Source organism: Silurus aristotelis (genome assembly GCF_946808225.1).
Source record: "Silurus aristotelis genome assembly, chromosome: 28".
In the NCBI taxonomy this organism is placed as follows: domain Eukaryota; kingdom Metazoa; phylum Chordata; class Actinopteri; order Siluriformes; family Siluridae; genus Silurus; species Silurus aristotelis.
This window is the reverse complement of record NC_139601.1, coordinates 6,057,000-6,080,520: the sequence shown is the minus strand read 5'-3', so window position 1 is coordinate 6,080,520 and position 23,521 is coordinate 6,057,000. Positions and strand designations below refer to the sequence as shown.

Here is a 23,521-nt window from a genome sequence, read left to right as displayed (position 1 = left end):
ACCTGTACTAACCTTGTAGTTTCACATCCACTACACCTGAATTATTTTAATAATAAAGGAAGTGAGTAAATATATGAGCAATGCATGATTTGTCATTGTTGCGTACTTGAGGTCACTGCAGGTCATGCAGGCCTTTATAGAGTCCATTATAACTTTTAATGTTACTGTCAGAAAAAAGGGGTAAAATTAAAGATCAGGATGGATTCACATAATGCTTGGGACTTTTTTATAATTCAGCCTTTTAGTCATCTATTGAGCAGTGCTTACTTGTATATTTTTAACCAGTGCAAATATGGTCTTGAATGAGTTCCCAGTATGATAGTGTTAATGGGACTGCATCATTAATGCCACACAAGTTATGGCCTGATTTTAGTTAATTTTTTAACTTGCTACATAAACACCAAATGGCTCTGACTACTACCTCAAAAAATGCTGTTTGTCTGTTACTGTTATAAGTTGTCCTCTGTTTATTGAGATGCAAGGTTATTTCTAGTGGTATCTTGTGATCATGCTTGTTTGTCATTGCCTGGGGTCCAAACTATTCCTCGGGAGGTCAACATGCAGCTGTTCTAGACCAACAAACAGGTGGTCTATTTTAATTAGCTAGTGCCTAGTTACCTGGAAATCTTGTACCAAATAAAGGTAGGAAGAAATAAATTAAGATTTTAGGAAAATCTACCCAAGTTAGAATTTCATGCTGAATTTTAGCTTTGTGCTGGGTTTCACTTTAGCCAGTTTTGCTAGTTATTAGAGATAACAGAGCAACCTCCAGGAAGAAATAAACAGCTGATAATGAAGTTGTAGCGGAGTGTATTAGATTTGTGAGATTGTGTGCATTTGTCCAGTCGCATGTCCTTACTATCACAGATTGAAAGTTTTCGAACTCAACGATTAGGGCTAATGTAATATGCAAATCTGTTAAATCTTATCCTTTGACCATAGATTGAAAAAATTATGTATATTTAACACACTTAGCTGGCTTACTTGTCACTGATAGTTGTTTTTGCTTAATAGAATGTACCAAGTCAGTCATTGCTGCCTGCATACCTGCAACTTGTGCCTGCAACAGTTCGCTACATAAACTCCTCGTTCCTGATGATTTTGGTAGTGTGCTATATAGTAAGTGGAACATGATTTACATTTAAGTTAAAAACGCTGATTTATCTTGCTGAATCAGTGATCTTTTTCTGTATCTCTTAGCTAAATAACCAGTGACAGCAGGTGTCCAGGCTCAACTTTGTAGTATACATAGCCGTAGTGTTGCATAATTAATTATATTGATATCGATGGTGGTCAATTATTGTAAATAGCAATTTTAGCATTTATAAACATGCAGTTATTTAAAAGTCAGATTACCGTAAAGATAAGATATACCTTTATTCATCCCACAGTGGGGAAATTTCTCGTCTAAAGATGCTTTGAGTACAAAGCATCGACATTTTAGAACTGACCCAAGAGCCTGCAACAAATGAGCTACAGGCTGCAATACAGAGCTGACAGAGTAAAACCTATCCTGCGTTTTTTTTGTAAATTACTTCATCTGTCTGGCGAACACATTAGTAAAATTTATAAGGGTATAATTAAATAAATTTTAATAAGGAATACTTTTAACTTGTTTATGTAAATTGTTTTGTTCTAGTAGGTGGGGCAAGTAAATCACTATATTTAGACTAGTTGTGTGTGTTGAGGAGCTGTTTAGGGAGTGGGGGGTTCCATATGTTTGGGCTTTAAAGATGGGTGGCAAGACGGAAGTCTTTTATTTAAACAACAAAACACGCAAGCGTGGCTAAATTTATCAAAGATTATAGATCACGGAAAAACGTGGTATGTGTTATGATCTAATTAGATTTAAGTTTCATTTTTGGTGGCCTTAATACCAAAAGTCTTTGTTGGTTGAGCTTGAATCAACAATTTTTAATTTAGCATGCAGTGTGGCATTGAACCTCCTGCTTTCACAGAACAGAAACAGCTCTTTTCTCCGTATTTGCAAGCTTTTAACCACAGCCCTTTTCCTGTGGCTGATTCAATAACCAGGATACTCAACAATTATTGTTTTTAAAAATGGCTTTTAAATAACATAAATTTTTTTTACCACAAGGGTGCTTCTTTTTTTTTTTTTTTTTTTGTGGTGTTTGTTTTACATGGGGGTGTTTTAATTTTGTAACACTGATTAAAACCGTGTGATCCCTTTAGGGCCTGACAGAAATGAAAGCAAGCCAGTCATGATATAGCTGTCAAGGTCCTGAAGCATGTGACTGGAAACTTGGGTAGGAAATAAGCCCAAGTGGGTGGAGCGTCTAACTCGTCGTCAGTCAGCAGTAATTTGTTTTGTCTCGGTTTTGCAATGTACAATAAGTGATTTTCCCTTTTTAGCTCCAGCCAAACTTCCGGTGGCTCTCTTTTCATAATACACATTGGTACATATAGTTTGCACACACATGCATTTTTAGAATGGTGCAATACTTTCCATGCATGTCCCCACCTACCCTCTTCAGCCTGCTATGTTACTTCCTGTTTAACCACAACCCTTACAGAATGAGGACAGTAAGAATACTGCACTGGAGAGCATTCTTGTTTAAAGCCACTTTCTATTTTCTGGTTCATCATTTTCTCATTTATAGAGCAAATGACTGTTGAACCTGTTTTAAATGTTTCTCGAGCCATGTACTTGATCATGCTCTGAGAAAAGGCGCTGGTCAGTATAAGTAAGATTTATTAGTGTAATTTGGTGGTACTGATAATATAGTGTTAATGTAAATGAGTTTCAGTTAAGCAGTAACTTACAGCTTGAGAAATTATTTAGAATCACGTCAATAATAGTAATATTCTTTTTAAATATATTTTCTTTCAACACATGGCACATTAATCACTTTGTTTGTCGTATAAACAGACATCTCACTCTAAACTGTTTTATGATTAGGTCTGTGACTCCTCTAGATTGTAAGGTGCATAGTCTCATAATTTTTTCTTCTGTCTTTACTCCTGTATGGTGCACATCGATATGTCGGCAAAGCAGCAGGGCACAAGCAAATAAATATTACATACTGTACATTGGGTGTTCCAAATCTGATCATTTGTCGATGCATTGCAGAAAGCCCTATTTTAACTGAAGTGCCCAGATTGGAGCGCTGCATGATGATCGCCCTGATTGCAGCACTTCTTCAATACTCACCATGACTCGACATCAAGCGCAAAATGCAAGCAATAGGCCTGATGTTCTCTAAAAACAGGGGAGCCTCATAATCACAGTCTGGAGTAAGAAATCAGGAAGAATAGCACTCGTACGAGTTATCATATAAACAACATGCCAAAGAGAATGTCCGTTTCTCACTATGTTCCCAGTTAAACGTGCACCAGTTAACATGTGAATTGGGAAAAAGCTACTAGAATTTATTTTATCTATTTAACCTCAGCTTTTAATATATACACCAATCAGGCATAACATTATGACCACTGACAGGTGAAGTGAATAACAATGATTATCGCTTTGGGTAACGTCCTGCTTGGAAACCTTGGGTCCAGTCATCTCTGTGGCTGTTACTTTTACAAGTACCACCCTCCCAAGCAGTGTTGCAGATCATGTACACACTTTTATAGAAATGGTACTTCCTAAGTATAATGCACCATGCCACATAACAAAAATGGTTTAGCAATGGTTTCCCCAGATCTCATTCCAATCGAGTGTCTGTGGGATGCGGTGGGCAAACAAGTCCGATCCATGGAGACCCCACCTCGCAACTTAGAGATTTAAAGAACTGCTGCTAAAATCGTGTTGCCAAGATAACACAGCACAGTTTTAGGGGTCTGGTGGAGTGGCCTCGTTGGGTCAGGGCTGTTTTTACAGCAAAAGGGGACCAGCGCAATAATAGGCAGGGGGTCTTAATGCTTTGCCTGATCGGGGTTTGTACGTCGCTTTGGACAAGGGCGTCTGCTAAATGCCACAAATGTAAATGGTGTGTGTGTGTGTGTGTGTGTGTGTGTGTGTGTGTGTGTGTGTGTGTGTGTGTGTGTGTGTGTGTGTGTGTGTGTGTGTGTGTGTGTGTGTGTGTGTGTGTGTGTGTGTGTGTGTGTGTGTTATTGATGACTAGTGATGGGCAGCAGGGTAAAGACGTCACAATGGAAACAGACATATGTCATCCGACACGTGGCACACCACGCTGCCACGTGTGTCTCACAGAGTAAATTAAGAACAAGCCTTAACAAGTTTGCCTCAATGACTGTTTCTGTGATGAAAACAAACTTTTGGTAAAAGTAAGGACATGCAAACTTTCACTTAATGGCAGAACACAAAAACTCTGCAGCGCGATAATGCTTTATTGAAGAAAAAAAGACTTTAGTACAGACTAAATTAACTGGAAAACTGACCACATGACAAAAACTAGAAGTTTTTGTTTGGTTTTTATTCAGTTATTTATTTATTTTGTGCTCAAATCTCAAAAGTCCCTCTTCAGTACACATGACAACATTCTAGGGCGTTCACTTTTATTATGTTCTAAGTATACAACAAAATGAATAGGACGTCATTTGGGATTTGCTGTAACTAGAGCTGGAATGCTATTTGGGTTGTAGTCAAGCTTAACAGTGATTTATTTATTTATTTTTAAGTGTAATTCAGAAATACCGTTAAAACATTTACTTGCAGTTTAACTGTGATGTTGCCACTTGGAATTTGGAGAAGTAGGAAAAAAAAAAAAACCTTAGCTGACTTTCGGTACAAATAAAAACCTTTGTGCCTATAGAGAAGTGATTCTGGCAAGAGGAATTCTCAGTTGATGCCTGCATTTTTAACACAACCCTTATGCCGTAGGAATTAATTTCATTATAACTGTGTAATTTCTGCATAGTTGGTGGACAAGGTAGAACTTGCAGGAGCAATCATATATGTATAATAGTAACATTGTACTATACTAGACCCCCCAGGTCTCCTTTGGTCTCCTTACTCAATATTAGTGCCTATCCTCATGAATGCTTTTGTGGCTGAATGAGCACAAGCCCCCACCCAGTCATGTTCCAAAATCTAGTAGAAAGCCTTCTTAAAGGAGTGGAAGTTGTAGTATAGTATAGTAAAGATCTTTAATTGATGTCAAAGGTTATTTAGTCTACACCAGTGTTTTACCCCTTAAAATATTTGTAGTCGATTCGGTAACCCCACACAAAACTTTATATGCCAGTATATGTAATTGGTTTGTCATTGGTTTATTTGTGTAGTGGATCACAAGCTCCACGTCACATAGTGTGTTATCGTGGAATGTGTAGTATGCTGTTGTCTGTATAGTCTCACTTTCTTGGCCTGTAGCGTAGATAGAGTGTCTGATACTTAGTCAATACGTGTGGTCAGGAACTGTCAACATTCAAAGAGAGAGGCACTTTGACTTCCATGGCAGATGGCTAACCAGGTTTTTGCCCTCAGATCATGTTAACACTGATGTCTGCTTTTAACAAAATGCTGATAGTTTTCAGAATCCTGTTGCCAAATTATTATCAGTCCAAAGACTATTAGGTTCTTCGAAAAGCTCCCTGTGTGGTGTTCAAAAGCTTGTTTTTCCTTTTGGTAGTGTATAGAGACAATTAGATTGCAACTTCAACGTTAGTCAGGGTAACATACAGAACAGCTTTGTAACCTGTCTTTAAACCTTAAGGAGATATTTATTAGTGCTGCATGAATGATTGTATCGCAATCGCAATGTCAGCTTGTGCGTTTATATGACGCCAAACGTTTTGATTTAACGAAATAAATAAGTGCATGTGTGGACACTTACTTTCAGTTTGCAGATTTTCCACGCCGCTAACGAAACAAAAAAAGACCAGATAGTCTCAGTTTAGGTAGTGCACGTGTGGCGTGTGTGGTCACGTGACTTTCCGGTTTGCAGCGTGTAGATGGATGGCGAGCAGACCGACACGCTCCCTGTGTTATATGGTGATATTTAAGCTTTAACATTACCAATACTTAGCAAAGAGGGGAACTGTGCAAGATTTGCTAAATTAAAGTGACCACATCACGTGGCGATATGACAAATCTGTAACAGATCTCACTGATTCCGGGTTGGAAGAAGGAGACGACAGGCGACGGTTCAACAGACGGAGCTTTCTTTTATTTTTCACTTTTGCCTCACCGCCTTTCCTTTTCCTCATACTCATGCCAGGACACACCCCCACTCGCAGTAACACGCATCTTTTCTCGACGGCAGCATGTAACCCGCGCACACTCGCTGATTGGCACGCCTTCACCTGGCATCCTACTCTTTCCCACACACATCCCCATACTTGCGGTCAGCTCTTCCCGGTATCTCTCTCTCTTTTCGGTGTCTGTTACATCCTGCGTAAAACAGGGTCGTTTATAACCATTTGGAACCCTGGGCAAGGTTTCTATTGTCACCCTCCCATGTATCTGCCCTCTCACCATTATGCTCTACTCCCATACCATACAAATCTTTAGTAATCTTCCATAAAAAAAGCTTAAGCACAATTAATAATAATGATTTAAACATTGCCTGAAATAAAGTACGTAAACATACTGTATGTTAATCTTCAGCAGAAAAACAGGTACTGTAAATAATCTAAATGGCTGAGGGCAGTGGCAGGGCATTCCCTGTTTGGACAATGTTTTATTTAAGTCAATTGTATCTTGAAGAAAAAACCCTTTGTTAATGCAAATGTTAATTAAAAAAGTAAAAAATGTTTCCTTTTAAAAACCTCTATAGTTTTACAAATGCACATTTTAGCGTTAATTCACTAATGCGTATGCATTTTCCTTGCTTTCCTTACCAATCAAGTGGACTCATGAAACCATTTATTATTGTGCTATCGCAATATTGACCACAATCGCAACATTTTCTTTGCTTTAATTACTTTTTTTAATTACATTATCCAGCTTCTTTAGCGATGAGCTTTTGTGTCTTACCCTCCATGTGCATGGTGTCAATGATCGTCTTCTGGACAACTGTCAAGTCAGCAGTCTTTTCCCATGATTGTGTAGCCTGTACCAGACTGAGACACCATTTAAAGGTTCAGGAAACCCTTGCAGGTGTGTGGCTTCCTGAGTCTAGCAGGTGGCTTTCAAACAGGGGGAGGGAGAAAAGGATCATACATGGTCTCATATAAATGTAGGCATCTCATTTGTCATGCAATCTTCATAAAATTTGAAATATAATCTCATGAGACATGTGGCTTTTCTGAATTGCTACAGATCCAATTTCATGTATTTATATATCAATGTATAAATCATCTTTAACGTATTAGCTTTTTGAGCATTATCAAATTTGACAGTAAAGCCCAACGTGTCTTCTTTCCAAAGATATCTAAATTGTGCATGTAGCACACTTTTGTCAGGAACTAGTTCATTTTCGGTCACAAAATTTGGGCTGGTTGGGGCGAACCAGACATAGTCTCAGATAATGTTGTTTTGTAGGAATCTCATTTTTCACGATATCTTCATTCAGTTTGAAATATAAACTCGTGAGACATCTGGCTTTCAACCCAGTTCTTTTCTGGATTGCTCCAGGACTGATTTCATGTGTTTTATATAGGAAATAATAAAAATGTTCAGTGCCTGAAGTTTATATTTAAGGTGCTTCATCATCTATATCTTTTTCAGCATTATCAACCTAAAATACACTAAATTGTGTATGTAGCCCACTTTTCTCATTTAAATTTAGGTAGGTCATTTTCAGCTGTGAGTACCAAAAGTGGGGGTGAAGGATAACAGGTCTAAATAAAAAGATTTTCTGCTGACTTTCTGACGTCGTAGGTTCATTGTCCATAAATTAAGTCTCTGCTTTTGGGAGTAAAAAAATGTCTCTATAAAAAGAATTTATTATGAGTATAGAAAAGGGAACTGCCCGTAACTACTATACAAGGGACTAGTTTCTGTGAAGAAGCAGGAGTTGGAGTTTAATGTCACAGTTAGAATAACATGTCAGACACTCTCTTGTGATGTTTGCGAGTAGGTTTTGAATTGAAATTGAAAGGCCTAAAATAGAAAATAAATCTTATGACCTTATCTCTCTTGGCCGTCCTGACAACTGAGATTTATGGTTTTAGACAAAATTTTTCTATTATTCCGGTTTGAAAGTCCTGCATTCTAATTTAATATGAACAACAGATTGTTCAACATTGCTTGCCATGAACAATATGGCAGCCCCCATGCAGATACAATTTATGACTTGTTTGTCCTTGGCAGGATAAACGTTGATATCAGATTTGTTAAATCATTTACAGTGTAGATGTGCTGCTTTATTAAGGTAAGTTGAATAGCTTACATCCTTTGAGGACTTTCCGGTCATTGAACAACATAACACGTGGAAAAACCCCACGGGTAATAAATGGCAGAGCACCAAGGACGAGCGTTCTTAATAATGGTCACTATCCTTGGCTTAGTGACATTTGACAGTTCAGTGTCATCCGATGACTGGGGAGGGAATCCACCTGTCATGCAGTACAAAAAAACCAGTACGTCAGGGTGGGTAGTTCAGTCTTCCTGTGTGGACTACAGTGTTGCACACTAGTCACAGTGAAACCATTTTTTGCAGAAAACTTTTTTGTCATCCTTCCTGCGTTATCTTTGTGTCTAAGGACATCTGCTGGAGGGATGCATATTGCCTCCAGACCTGATTTTCATCAAGTTTTTATAAACAAACAGCCATTTGAACTATGGAAATAAACATCTCTTCAGGTGCTTTTACTAAACTACAAACCAAATAACTATTTAGTTGATATCGACCACTTAGATTCTTTTTTTTTTTTTTTTTTTTTTTTTAAACTGTTTATCAGGCACCAGATTTACTTAGTACCTTTATATAGATACTGTAGTATCCATTACATTTGTTAAAGGTGTCTTGTCTGCAGCTGAAACACTTTTCAGCATGCTAAAATAATAGAATCTTTAAAATGAAACTAAATTTTATTAGCATTGCATTAGCATTGGTATGGCTGTTCTGAGGAAACATCATCAGCTAATGCTATATGTGCTTTTAGCTGTGACATCTGGAGGTAAAAGTTTCTTCCTGATCACAGACCATGGATTCCTGCAAACATTTTCTGGGTTATTAATATATGACGGCATGTTGCGAGTTTCAGTGTGACACAATTTTTCTGCTGTTTATTGGTGTATTGATTGTCAAAAAACATTTGTGAGACAAGTTGTTTTCAGTTTTTGTTATAAGGATCCTCTTTCCATTGTTGGGAAACTTACTGACTCAATTCTGTTTTAAAAAGTTTGAAAGAGAAAGCTAAATTTTTTTAAGCATGTTAAAAATGATTAGATTGTGTCTATATAAATGGACTGCCCTTACCGTAACATCTGATTTATTCACTATACATTCGAATACATTACTGCTTTTATATAGTCCATTTATATAGAATTCATGTACACCTTCTGATCAATCAGATTCAAGAAATTTCTTTGATATTTTTAAAGCAGTTTACATTGGATTATGTACTACTAAGTAACTACTGAGAGCTTGAAGCTCTAACTTAACTGACATTACTTAATGTGCATCTCTTGTCATCTACTGAGGTGATGGATGGTCAGCTATGGGCAACAAAAAGCATTAGCCTACTGATAGACACAGGCACAGAAAAACACCAGGAACAGGGATTGTATTTCTCTACCATGAGGCATTCTGAAACATAAATGAAGCTAAATTGCTTGACCGGGAACTGCGCTTACATCACTGGAGTCCACTCGGAACAGTTCAGTACTTCTCTGGTGGTTTTACAGTGTGTTCCCTGCATTTGTGTGGGAGGAGAATGCTGAGTCATCGCAATAAATAACTACTCCTAATGTCTTTAGATAAGTTACATGGCTGAAGAATCTATACTCATGACTTATTGTTAAATGGTCTCTCAAATATTGTACAGGTTTTTCAATGGGGTCAAAACAAAACAAAGAAAACAACTTTAGACCTTACCTATTTCTTTTCAAGCAGAAAAAGGAAAATTAATGAATATTAGTTACAGGCCCTAGGCCTGCTTTAGCATTGGCACAAACTTAAACATGTGCTTCAATATGCACAGTGTTCCGACCAACAGCTTTATCAGTAGAGTGCACACTTGCGTACACATTGATCACCAATTTGGAGGATTTAAAACCAAGGGGTATAAAACCAGAACAAGAAGTTTGGCACACCCACCCTAGCCTGTTGTCTCCAACCTCTATAAACAGAAGCAGGTGGAATATGCCATGTCTCTCCCCCTCTTCTGTATTCCTGAAGCCCCTCATCCTGCTTCTTTTGTGAAACCATCGAAGGACTTCTTTGTGCTGAGCCTCTGGAAGGTGAATGGGCCACATCTGCCATCCTCCCACTGAGCACATGACTTGCTTCTAAAAGGGCTCGGGCAGCAGATGGGCCAGAGATTGTCCGCAGATCTGCTAGCGTCTGAGGCCGAAAAAGCTCCTTTTTTGGGGGGGTTTAATCTACTTGGGTTTGTACAGTACTGCATCCGGTATGATCCTATGTGTGATGAGGGCATTTAGTTGGACATGCATGTCTGGTTATTTTTATTTAGTGAGTCAATGTTCCATATATGTAAGATTACTCAGTTTTTGTCATAGGCTAGAAGTTTGTGGACATCTGACCATCACAAACCATCACAGATTTAGCCTCAGTCTTTCTGGGGTTTTCACCAGATTTATTTTTACTAGATTTGCCTGTTCAGCATTAGCAAGAACAGACAATGATTTCAGGCGAGGAGGTCCAGTGCATGCTTAGTTCTTCTTGAAGGTGTTCAGTGGGGATGAGGTCATGATTCAAGTTTAGACAACTGAAGCATCCTAGTCATTAAGAGTGCTTTTACATTTGCAGTCTTAGGTTGGTTTGTTCTTTTCAGTTTTATATTTAAAAACATGGCAGTCATTCTTTTGTACGTCTGAGCATAGTGAATTCTATGACTTTCATCTATAGATCTGCTTTCAAGAGAAGCAACTCGGTACATCCAGTCCTTAATTATCAATACTGCAGGAAATCAGTCAAACATTTACTTTGGGTTCCGGACAGCATTTTTCCTTTAAAATAATTTACCAGTTTTTGTAAACCACGTGTCAACCTCTTGGGCCATGTGCCCAACACAGCCTGCTTCCTGAATTAATTCATGAACTCTACTATTGAAATATGAATACTGAAAAGGCTTGTGTTTAAAACTTGTCATATAAAATTCAAAGCGGAGCCTTGGTTCAGAGCTCATGGTTCATGTTTCTTGGACATGTCTCACATTTAAAAAATAATTCAGAAATGTGTCAGGTGTTTGTCAGTAATTCAATCCAAATCGCATCACCCAGAGCATGAGGGTTCTTAAAGCCCTTCTTGTGGTTATATATTTTGTGTGTGTGTGTGTGTGTGTGTGTATATAATGTGTATATTTAAAAAAGGTTTGTAAAATATACATGGGTGTAACACTGCACAATATTTTTATTCTTGGTTCAATGTTATAGAAATTTTAAAATTCATTTATAAAACCATTTTAAATAAAATGCCTGTCTGGTTAAATTATAAATATTTTTTTTATATTTAAAAAATATGTCTAAATCTAAATAATGCAATACACATTTTTTGTTAATTAAATTGACTAATCAATTAAATTGGCACAAATAAAACTGATTAAAACGTAATAAATAATAAAAACAATTCAATAGTTTGCGTTGGTTAGATCCTATTTGGGTAATACAGATGTGTGTTAAGTGTCGGTGTTTTACATTTAATAAAACATTTTCTAAAGATATGCTTACTTGTGTCAGCATAGTTTAACAAATGTCTTCATTTCTTCTATCCATTATTTATTCACTCCCTTGATATGTGGAATTGTCAGGATCATTGTGTGTTGTGTTTTCAAGTTTAATAATAATATTTCAAACATGCTCTCAAAGTGGGAGGCGGAGACTAAAGCTACTTGTGGTCCGCCACTGAATATGGATTGCATTCGGAACACGTGTTTTTAGTATATAATATATTTGCATTTTAATGTCGTCTCAAGGGACAATACTATAGAAATTATATATTATCAGTGTGCAGCATGTATAGCAGTAGAGATTTACTGTCCTCTTAAAAAATAACTCAACCTGCAGCCATTATTGTCTAAATAACTGGCAACAAAAGTAAATACACCCTAAATGATAACAGCTATTCATTATGTTCATGTTTTTGTCTGCTTGACAGGACCATACAATTTGTGTATCTTGTGTTGAAGCAGTTAAAATTTGGTGCTTTGAGTACAATTCTCTTATACCACTGGACTTTCAACGTGACACCTCATGGCAAAGAACTCTCTGAGGATTTAAGAATTAGAATGATTGCTCTACACAAAGGTGGCCTAGGCTATAAGAAGATGGGTAACACCCTGAAACTGAGTTACAGTACAGAAAGGGTGTGTTTTGTTATTTGTCTTTTCCTCTGGGAAACAGGAAGGTTCCTAGACTAAATCACTCGATTCATAGGTGATGGCTTACTGCCAGGTTCCACCCCCCTCTCACACCACATCACACGTGACGCACGGTTCACATTTCAGTTCGAGCCATACCACCTGCCTTCCTTTCTCTCACTGCCAGTTTTATTAGCTATCTGATCTTCGAACACTTCAGTCAAGTCCAATTTTGACAGTCAATTTACATTTCATAATCATATTGCTCTGCTGTAGACAGGTCTTTTGTGGTTGTGCTTTAAAGTAGCAATAGTCTGATACGAATATGTGCACACACACATTATGACCTCCTTGTGGCACACTTGTTCAGAGAGCACGCACCCAGCCACTGCTCTGTTTAATCTCTGCTGCTAAACAACAAACATGCAAAAGATAGCAGAAGAGCGTTCTTCCTCTGCTACTAAATCCCCCCGGCCTATTTGTTATTACGGTTTGAAATTTTCACTGTATGCTAACGTAGATATAAAAAAAAATATTAGTTGTTTTATCTGAATAAGGAATCCAGACAGATCTGTTTCTCACGTTTCCTGTGGGAAGTAGGAAATGGGAGCAGAAAGGTATTTCTGAGCGAGTGGAGTGTGTTTAAAGGGTTGTTGCAACAACTCGATACATAAATACACTTCATATTAGTACGGTATTTAACTTTTCTCAAGCACTTGTTTGCTCTTTGGGTCACAAGACCATTACATATTGGCAGTACATGTGTCAGGAACTCAATAATTGACACAAAATCCCTTTTAATTATTATTATAATTTTTTTAATCTAATGTTTTGAAAGGATGGAAGACAACAAACAAAATAGTGCTTCCTGGTAAGTCTTTAACGTTAAGAATAGTAAAATATAATGTATCTTCCCCAGCATGTAAATTCAGGACTTGTTTTACATGGCTGTTTCTTTTGGAAAGGTAAACTTTGGAGATATTCAGTAAAAATTATATGCTGGTGAGATTCCCAGAGGTACTCTGGGTCATAATTTTGCTATTCCAGCAGTATTCAGTGTAAGTGGTCTAATTCCAGTAGTGGGCCATCAGGGCCAGCAAGGTCTTCTCTGTTGGCCTAAACACTATCAGAAGCACTGACTTACATTTACAACCTAAATTTTACAATTTGTTCTATAAAATTTTATTAATTTATTCCCAACAGTTTATTCTCTTCATTTTGTAGCGTTTCTCTTGGCTGCACTGCTTCCAGTACGTGTATGTGGATGTTAGATTTTTTTGTCCAATCAGATTTCAGCCTCTATGTGCTGCCATTTCAATCTAATCTGCCCAGGGCCTTCACACTCACTAGTGCTGGCCAGTGTACCTTAGACTATTTTATCAATGGGTCTGTTTCTTCAACTAATCAGATTTCACAGCTAGCAGGCCCAGAATAGCGTCAGCATTTTTCCGTCCTCTGATTGGTTGGTCGGAGGCAAACTGTTACAGACAAGTTCGACTAGCAAAATACGTCTGTAGCTCTGCACACATTAATACATCAGAGTTAGAATTTTTTACTCCCACAATGGCTGACGGAGGAAGAGAAACTGATTTGGTCTCAGACGTTCTTAAAAATCAATTTTCAAGAAAAGTTAGACATCCTGAGAAGAGGTCAGCCAACATTGCCTGTTTCTCTGTAATGCCATGTTGTTATATTACGTTTTTGTTTAGTATTGATGGTTTCTATAATTGCTACGTGATTGTGGTATTAAGAGGTGGATTAAGTCGGGTAAGTCCCCCCTGAAGGCCCAGCTACCAAATGCATGGCCCACCACTGTCTAATTCTAATATAGGAATTACATATGTATATTTAAGTATATTTTTCTGTATAAATATATATAATTAAATTAAATATTTAAACATTGAAAACAAGCATTTAAACGTAGTAAAGACTACAGAATCTAACTGTTGTAGTGGACAAATGCTATAAAAAAAGAGAATGGAATGGAGAAATGCAGCAAACTAACAGAAAAAACAAACAAAAAAAGGGAACGGAAAATACATTGGTGTACAAATGCATAATCATTCGCTGAAACCCACAACAGTGACTATAAATGTAATGCTGCTGTTTTATTGCTGCTTTCAGATTAGGTGTTTGTTTACACTATTTTAATTTAATCCACCACTGTGTCTGTGAACTTGATGCTCGCTAGCCACGCCAGAATGGATCTAGTACGACTTTTCCGTTATAAATAGTTTACACGATAGCACTTTATTAAACTATACAATTTTTACATGAGGAGGATATGCAGTTTTTTGCTTACTGTGCTGATGTTTTGCCTTCATCCCTGACACCAGTGTTTTCTTTTCATGTGCTCGTGCATTACTGTGGTACTTCCATACCACACAAGCTCCATTTTGCGTAACTTGCAGGTACAGTTTTCTTTGTTGCGTTTAATATAAAATGTTCTAATGGCTTGCATTTAATTTAAAATGGTACCATTGCGATGCAGTTAATATAAAATACTCCCACGACCTGGGACGCACACCTTTTCCTGCTGCCGGTTGACCTGTACTCTGCACCAATTTGCAAGTGGCAAAAATTATTAGTTTCAGGGAATTATTAGGCAGAAAGGATGGATGTGTTGCCTTTATGCCATCCAGTCCATATGCAGCCAAGGCATTAATGAAGTGGCACCTAGTTAAAGACAACTGTAGCTTTTCACTGTATGACAATGGAAGAGTGGGAGAGGAAGACAGTCACAAAGACTGGTAGTGCCTGTCATGCAGTGTGTGGATGACATCAGCCACAATTTCACAAACACAAAACTCAACACACTGCTGATGCTGACTTTATTTATGCCTAAATAAAGAGTGTTATAGGATCAGCATGATCCAATAACACCCTTTAATTATAGATTTTTTAATAAAAAGTCAGCTGTTGATTTTATACACGTTACATTTTCTACAATAGTTTTGGCAAAATGGAGATAGAAGTGCATTAAAAATCAAACAAAATGATTGACGTACATTTTCATCAAACTATAGAACTCCTCTTCACCCAGGGTGCTACTTGTATGTTGTACTGCATCAGTTGTGTAAATAATCTAGAGCACCTTTAGGATTCCCTGTGGACAGAACTAATGGATGAATTGAGAATGTAATGGACTTGAAAGAGACTTTCAAAAGAAGTTTCAATTAAATTTAAGGAATAGGGAAGAGCAAGCAAGAGTATACAGCGCATTTCAGAATTGTTCATGAAAATATAACTATTTCTATATGAGCGTGATTTATTATTATTATTTTTAAACAATGTAATAAAGGATTATAGCAACCAAAATAATTTATTAGCATTGAACGGATGCTTTAGGTTTGATTTACTTTATATTAGCACCCCCTGCTGGACAGGATGGCAAGCTTGGCAGAGCTATAAGTGGTGGGCATGAAGAGAAATCCCGAGTCCACTATGTTGGCGAGTCAGAGAGAGATTCCCTGTGAAGGCCAGTGCTATGAGATTCTTTCCACTGCCTGTCATGCATAGCTGCGTGGTGTAGTATAAAACGTGTGTGTGTGTGTGTGTGTGTGCGCGCACCAGTGGATGAGCACTTTCTTATTATGGTAAAGGCTTACTTACAAGTACTTCCTACTGTACTGACATACGAACGCTGTATCATAAGTTAGATATTTATGTATTCAATAAAATTACACTTACTTTCATTTAGCTGTCATTCAGCAAAAAACCCTTGGCTGTCATTATGTAACCTAAATCCCATGCTGCTTTGAAAAGTGTTCATGGTAGACAGAATCAGGGAGCGTGTCAATGTGTATATCTAAATCAAATTCAAAATGTACCGCACAATGTACAAGACCTTTTAAAAAAAAAAACAGGTGTATTGCTTAAAAAACCTGTTAACAGGTGAAACAGATAACACACAGGTATCGACACACTTGCATTTAGGACTCTTAAGAGATTGCTTTTGGATGGTTCTGTCTCTCATCTTTGTATAATTTGGATAAATCTGTTTAGGATGCACTAGATTCTTATTTAAAATCTCTTATTATATATCCTTTTGGTTTATTAGATTTTCCATAAAAATAATGATGGAAGATGAAGTGTTGCAACTGCATACATACGAATACCACGCATTTAGTGAGACATTTATTGTAAACTGCATCCAACTTGGCAACTTTGTAGTTCATGTGGGCAAGTTATTCCCAGTTTAACGCTCTCATCCTGATTAGCACCATGTCTGTGCACCATTTTCATTCATGTTAACACTACATCTGAGGCGATGTTTACAAGGACCTTTTTTTTTGTTTTGTATCCACCGAATACAAGCATTTGCGTCATTGGGCTTAATGAGAATGATGAGTTGAGCACACACCGTGGCTTGCCAGAGCTTACGCTTGCAGTGATGCATTGGCTAACCAGCGATAGTCAGTGCCTAGTGGTACTTGTCGAGCTTTTCTGGTGGTTGGGTTTTATTTTTTATTTATTCCTTTTTTTTTTTTAAACATGTATGCTTTATGAGGTGGGGGAAACAAAAAAAACAAAACATTGAAAATATTGATATTTACAAAATGCACAAAAATGTTTCACATAGTCTGGCCACAAATTACACGAGGCTATTCAGTTAAGTTAAAAAAATATATATATATATATTTATGGTTGAAAAAATTGCATTGCATGATGTGTTAGATAAAATATGAATGTTAAATTAAATATAAAAATCCCATTTGCTTTCCCATTATCGCCTTTTTGTCAACTTGTCCACCTTTTAAACAGATCAAGCTGAGAAGTTGTATATGGAGAACCTGTTGGCAACTTTTCCACTTTAGTTTATAACCACATCCTATTAAGACTCCATATACTGCTGTACTGAGCATTTAATTCTTATTTTGACTTTTAAAATAGTGAGCTAAAGCTTTTTTTTTTATTTATTTTTATTTTTTTATATATAAATGAAAACAGTACTTAAAGGAGCAAGCAATGTCTCAAGATACCAACAAGAAAGTAGTTACTGTACTAATCTGTAAAACGTAATAGAAATAGAAAACACACAAAATGTTTAATCTGAAGAAATGTATAATTTTGTGGGAAAAAATTGTCATTTTGAATTTGATGGCCAGTGCACAAAAAATTAGGACTGAAGCAACAACAGGCTGGGAAAGTGTTGCTAAAAAGTAAAATCTGGAAGAACAAATGAGGTGAATTTTCTACAGGTCACTAACACAATTGGGTGTGATGAGTATCATGTAGAGGCAGAGTCTCTTAGTGGTAAAGATGGCCAACCTGCGAGATATTGCATCTACAAATTGCGGTCTCAGAATAATGTTCCTCACCATTATATTGTGAATGCATTAAATATTTAATTATCTACCTAATGATAACAAAAGATTTAGAGAAAATTAACAAGGGCAAAAATCAATCAATATTTAATGCCAGTGATTTCTGTAAATCATTGACCGTTCGCCATATCATCCACAAATGCAGGTTAAATCTCTTACATTTAAAGAAGAAACCATATGTGAACATGATCCAAGAAAGTCTTCTCTGGGTAAAAGCTCTTTAAAATGGACTGGGGTAAAGTGGAAAATTATTTTGTGGTCAGACAAATCGAAATGTAAAATTCTTTTTGGAAACCATAGACCCTTTATCATGAACTACAGAGCAGATGAACTGTCCTATCATCAGATCTTGGTTCAAAAGCCTGCATCTCTGATGGTATGGGTGCATTAGTGCTTATGGAGAGACATCATCTATGCTGAAAGGTATATACTTGGTTTTAGAGCAATGCTTGCTTCCACCCAGACAGGGTCTTTTCCAGGAAAGGCCTTGCATATTTCAGCAAGACAATCACTACATGGCTTTGTAGTAAAAGAGTCTGGTTGATGAACTGGCCTGCCTGCAGTGCAAACCTTTCGCCATGTGCAAAAAATATGACGAAGACCCAGTACTGTCGGGCAGCTAGAAAACATGTCCCTGTCACAAATTTGGAGACTTTTTATCTCAATCACCCAAATTGCAAAATGCCACATTTCCTTTGTTTAAACCTTTGGTGTGTGTTGTGTTCTATTGTGAATAAAATATGGGTTAATGAGATTTGAAAATAATTGCATTGTTTTTGTTTACATTTTACACAGTGTCCCAAAGTTTTCGTAATCAGGGTTGTATTTTATTGTTACTTACAGATGCATAGTCTTCAAGACTGTGTCCAAGTTAAAATTTGAGTATGTAAAACTTCCCTGGGTTTTACATCATGATAACCTTTTGAATAATTGATAATTTGTCATGGCACCCAGTTTACATTTACAAGATTTGTTAGAAGACTGTCATCTGTGTGAAACAAATACATCTGATAATTGCCTTTCTTTTTTTTTTATTTGATAGCCACTTTTAAATTTTTAATCGGTTTATTTATCAATCCAGACGAGGAATTCGTTTCTCTAGACATGACATAAGCAATCTTTAAAGGAAACAGACTGGGGTGTGGGGAAGTTGCAAATCCCATAATTGTAGTTTGCAGTAGAAACCTTTCAAGCTGCTTGCTAGCTCAACCTTGTACACAGTTTTGCTGCTTCTTCTCTTCTTCTGAGCTACCCTGCCTTTCGTAATGAAATCACAGAAGGGCCCTAATGAAGGAAAATGTGGGGGTGTTTAAACAAATAAACAAAGCTAGGACACATGGCCAACCCTATGGGGAAGTACATTGTGTAATGAAAACGTGTGTCCAAAAGAGGGAGCCAAACCAACACAATCGCAATATTTGACTGTTCGACATATTAGGGTTTTTTTATTTATTTATTTATTTATTTTTTTTTTTTGGGGGGGGGGGGGGGGGGGTCAGCTCTATAAACGAAACGTGCTTCATAAAGCCTGCGTTTTTATAACAAGGTTTACTGAACTGTTCTAATTGCTTAAATAATATTACATTCCTGCATGATGAGTAATATTTTAGTCTTATTTATTTGGATGCTTTCTGGGCGTCTGGCAACTGGGAGTCTTTTGCACATTTATTCATTTTGTACACGTTATTAGGCAATGCATTAGTACAGTGAAATTAGCCAGCTAAAGACTTTTCAGAGATTATACATTTACCACTGTCTGGGTTCAAGGTGTCTTGTGGTTCACACACATGATGCTTGTTGTTAAGCAAAATCTTCTATCCAATCTTGCTTATTTAATCACATTGAACTTGTTCTGTAATACTATATATTCTTAATTAGTTAAACGCTTCCTACTATAAACTAGCAAACCTAGATACTCAGTTGCTTGTTTGCACAGTCAGTTTTTTTTTTTCTAGTAATTGAATAGTTGCTGTTGCAACTCTCTTTTCGAATAACTGAGGTGCCAGTTATGTTCTCCATCTGGCAACCGAATGCATACCTTTTGCTATCAGCAACAAATTGTTTATTGTAAAATGATTAACCAATTGACACATGTACTGTGGTTTGTTTGTTTGTTTCAGTTACTCTAAGCACACTCGTTAAATGATTGATTCCTCTCTTCTGCAGATGCTGCAGGACTGTCCCAAAGCACGACGTGAGGTAGAGTTGCACTGGCGAGCCTCACCCTGTCCTCACATCGTTCGCATCATTGATGTGTATGAGAACCTATACCAAGGTCGCAAGTGCTTACTCATCGTCATGGAGTGGTGAGTAATATGTCTGTCACAGTCATTCCTATGTCTCTGTTGCAATGAGTGAAGGCGCTGAAGACGTGCATCCCCAACCCAAAACGTGCTCGCACGAGAGTACGCAATAACGACTTTTCAGTGCTTTCTTGACTGGCAAAATATTGATATTGATTCAGCTTGGTCTTTTCGCCCCGTGCTCTCTTCCTCCAGTTTACATTGCCTATCGCCTGCGTGCTACTTCCGTTTCATATAGCAAGCAGCGAAGTCAATTTTCTGTTATTGAATCATTTAAGTACCTGATATCAATCCCGGACTAACTCATTTCTGGTGCCATGTTGCTGTCAGAAGGTTTCACTCTGCAGTCTGTGTAAAACGAGTACTAGCAGATGTCTGAAACTCCAATTTATTGTAAATGCATGATCTGGCACTGCTGTTAGCATAAGTGAGCTAGGGGGAAAAACAGGCCCCTCGGTTTTGGCATATAGAAACGCATGCATTCTGAGAGTGTGAACTTTTCTCTATATAGTGCACGCAATAAACAAGATTAGTTTTTTCACGTATGCTTGTTTCTCATGCTGTGTTTGCCTGCAATCTTCTAAATCACACAGTACTCAAGACATATTTATCGTTATTTTCCTTAAACTACGAAGAGTTTTAAATTGCTGTGTATTATGAAACTTGTAGCACTTCCTGTTTCTGATTTAAGCAAAAAAATAAGTGGTTGTCTTTCATGCACATAAAATTTTCTTTCCCTTGGCTGCTTTAGCTGTTTCTTTTCGGTGTAATTGTTTGATATTCTGCTGGGAAGTCAAACCTTTTCCTTTATGCCTGTGAAGTTTAGATGAATTAGCATGCATAGCATGTACATGAAATTCTCACAAACCATCTCTGTCTGTCTCTCTCTCCCTCTCTTTCTTATAAACACCTTTTTAAATGTTATATTGCCAGACAGCATTACTGTTGACTTTAAAACTTCTGACCAAGTCATATTGTAGATTATTTCAGTATTGCCTTACTTTTGTCAACACCCCCCACCCTATAGAAGAGAAGTGAAAAACAATCATCACACTTTGCCTTTTACTTTCTATACAACATTCATTCCCAAAGCATGTCTGGTCACATGTTTTGAAGGTCTACACTGTTTGAGATGCATGGCTCAATTGACAAAAATTTTGTGGTAATATTGGGACCCTAACCATTTAAAAGAAAAAAGAAAAAAAAAAAGGCAAAACAAAAGTATAGTAGTTTGCAATTTCTGTGAGCCTTTTGTTACATGACAATGTGAGTTTCAGACAAACCAATCAATACAGAATAAACCTTTCTGGTATTGTTGCACCATATTGTATACGGCTGCAGCTAATGATTAATCGATGGACTATTCAGTAGAACACTATTACTAAAAAAAAATCAAATAATCAGATAAGAAGTACTTTTTCTTTATTAAAAAGCAAATATACTTTCTTTTCGGCTTCTCCCGTTAGGGGTCGCCACAGCGGATCCTCCGCACGTTTGATTTGGCACATGTTTTACGCTGGATGCCCTTCCTAACGCAACCCTCCCCAATTTATCCGGGCTTGGGACCGGCACTAAGAGTGGCTGGGGATGGTTCCCTGACCGGGAATATACAAAAGGGAAATAAGACTGGTATTTTGTTTCCTTTTTAGAAAACTTTAGTTTTACCGCTGAAATTGCAATCTGTGAAAGCTTTTTAGACCCATTTAGTGAAATAAATTACATCAAAATACAAATATATAAATAAAAAAATACAAATTAATTACAAATTACTTTCAAAAAGGTAAATGCACTGTATAGTGTTTTCTTTGTTTTAGTTTGAAATATCCCAAACTTTGGAAACTTTCTGTTGTGTTCTTTGGCCTGAATATATATATATATATATATATATATATATATATATATATATATATATATATATATATATAAGGCATGACTGGCAAAAACATGCACCTGTAAGTAAACTCTACGTACACACAATGTGGAAACACGGAAGGCGAGAAGTAAAATTGGCGACAGAGAAAGTGTTTATAAATGAGACACCGGAGTCCTCCAGAGTTTAGCGGGTAGTGCGTCAGTAATAATAGTTGGTAGGGAAACACAGTGCTCCATGTGTAGTTAAATGGACTAAACGAACCATGAATAATTTGCATCAATGCTTTTTTGGAATTTAATTACTCGAGTTGCTTAAGAAATCATTTTAGGCCTAATATTTTTCAGTGGTTAATTTGGAGGAGAAAAAATTATCTTGTTGTCCTTTTATTTTTCATATTCTTTAGGATAGTGATTGTGTTTCTGATATGCTTAATTAGTCTGACTTAGGCACTATTTTCGGAACAGTGTATTTTTTTCTCAGTGTAATACGGTTTAAGTTTCATAACGTAAAGCCTCTGGATATTCTCCTAAAAAGCAATGATTCATCATCACCAGGCATCACTGCATGATCTGGGGACTGACCGTCTGAGTTGAGAGGTCCTACCACATGTGGGAGTTCTGTGGTTGCCTCATTGCATGCAGGGGTATGTCTCATTAAATCCCCACTATATATATCTGAGTCATCCTAAATTTACTGATAAATGCAAACCCAGCATAAAGGGAACACACTGGATTGGAAACCCCGAAGCACAAGTAGTTCACGTGAACTTTAGCTTCCTTTTGAGGCTTTTTGCTTATGCTTCATATATTCTTCTGTTTCATAGATTTTCTTTTCTGGGATGTCTGCTAGTATTACTATAGAGTTATATAATTGCATGTGAAGTTTACTGAGATTTTTTTTTTTCTTCATGTGAAATTAACGGATGTGGCACATGTGGTTAAAAGGCATGCACTGCATCTTTTAACTGTTCGTATGGCTTTGATATAGCAAAACTGTCAAAAGAAAAAAAAAAAAAAAAAAAAAAAAGAACATGTCTGATTACCCCTCAGTGGTAATTTTTTTTTTTTTTTTTTACACAAGCTTCCATGAGGCCATCTATTACAGCTTCAAAAAGATTACAAGAAATCAAACAGAAGCTTTGACAGGAACAGAATGTGCAGGTCAAAGGAACTAAGCATTACACAGGTAGAAATGGAAACTGCAAACATTCTCTTTTTAGAGCTTACATACGGATTTCCTCTTTGAGCTTGTTATAATACCATCACAACACCTTTGATGTGGAAAATAGCTTTAAAGTGTGGTCAAAAACGGTAGTCTGAGTGTGCCACTTTATATTCATTCTATCTTTGATACAGGCTATAGGCACCTCCCCAAAAAAGCTGTAGTGTAGCATGTGGGTGCCCAGCTTTGACCTGATAGTTAACAGTATAAAAAGATTTGTTGGTGTAGTTTTGGGAGTTGGATTTGAGCAAGGAAATGTGAAAAAATGCACTTGAAGTTTTGACACGCCTGATGAATGGCAAGTAGAACTATACAGTGTGACTAATACTGAAAGTAATGTGCAAACGTCTTAGGCCACCATTAGATTTCTTGTTTCCGCAATGGTTTAAAAACCATACCTAAACATTTCTTTGTCTCTTTAGTAGATTACAGCTAGAAAATACAGA

At 37.0% G+C, this 23,521-nt stretch overlaps 1 protein-coding gene and 1 long non-coding RNA gene across 2 annotated transcripts in view; one reads left to right on the top strand and one right to left on the bottom strand.

The window, feature by feature from the left end:
• LOC310722062 overlaps positions 1-23,521 on the bottom strand; it is a 456,255-nt gene that overhangs the window by 350,840 nt on the left and 81,894 nt on the right. The window lies entirely within an intron of this gene.
• The window catches only part of mapkapk2a (MAPK activated protein kinase 2a), a 37,596-nt gene that overhangs the window by 3,467 nt on the left and 10,608 nt on the right, over positions 1-23,521 (top strand). Inside the window, exon 3 of the mRNA XM_083534690.1 lies at positions 19,845-19,984. Within this exon, the coding sequence (XP_083390816.1) occupies positions 19,845-19,984 (140 nt within the window). The remainder of the gene's footprint in view (positions 1-19,844; positions 19,985-23,521) is intronic.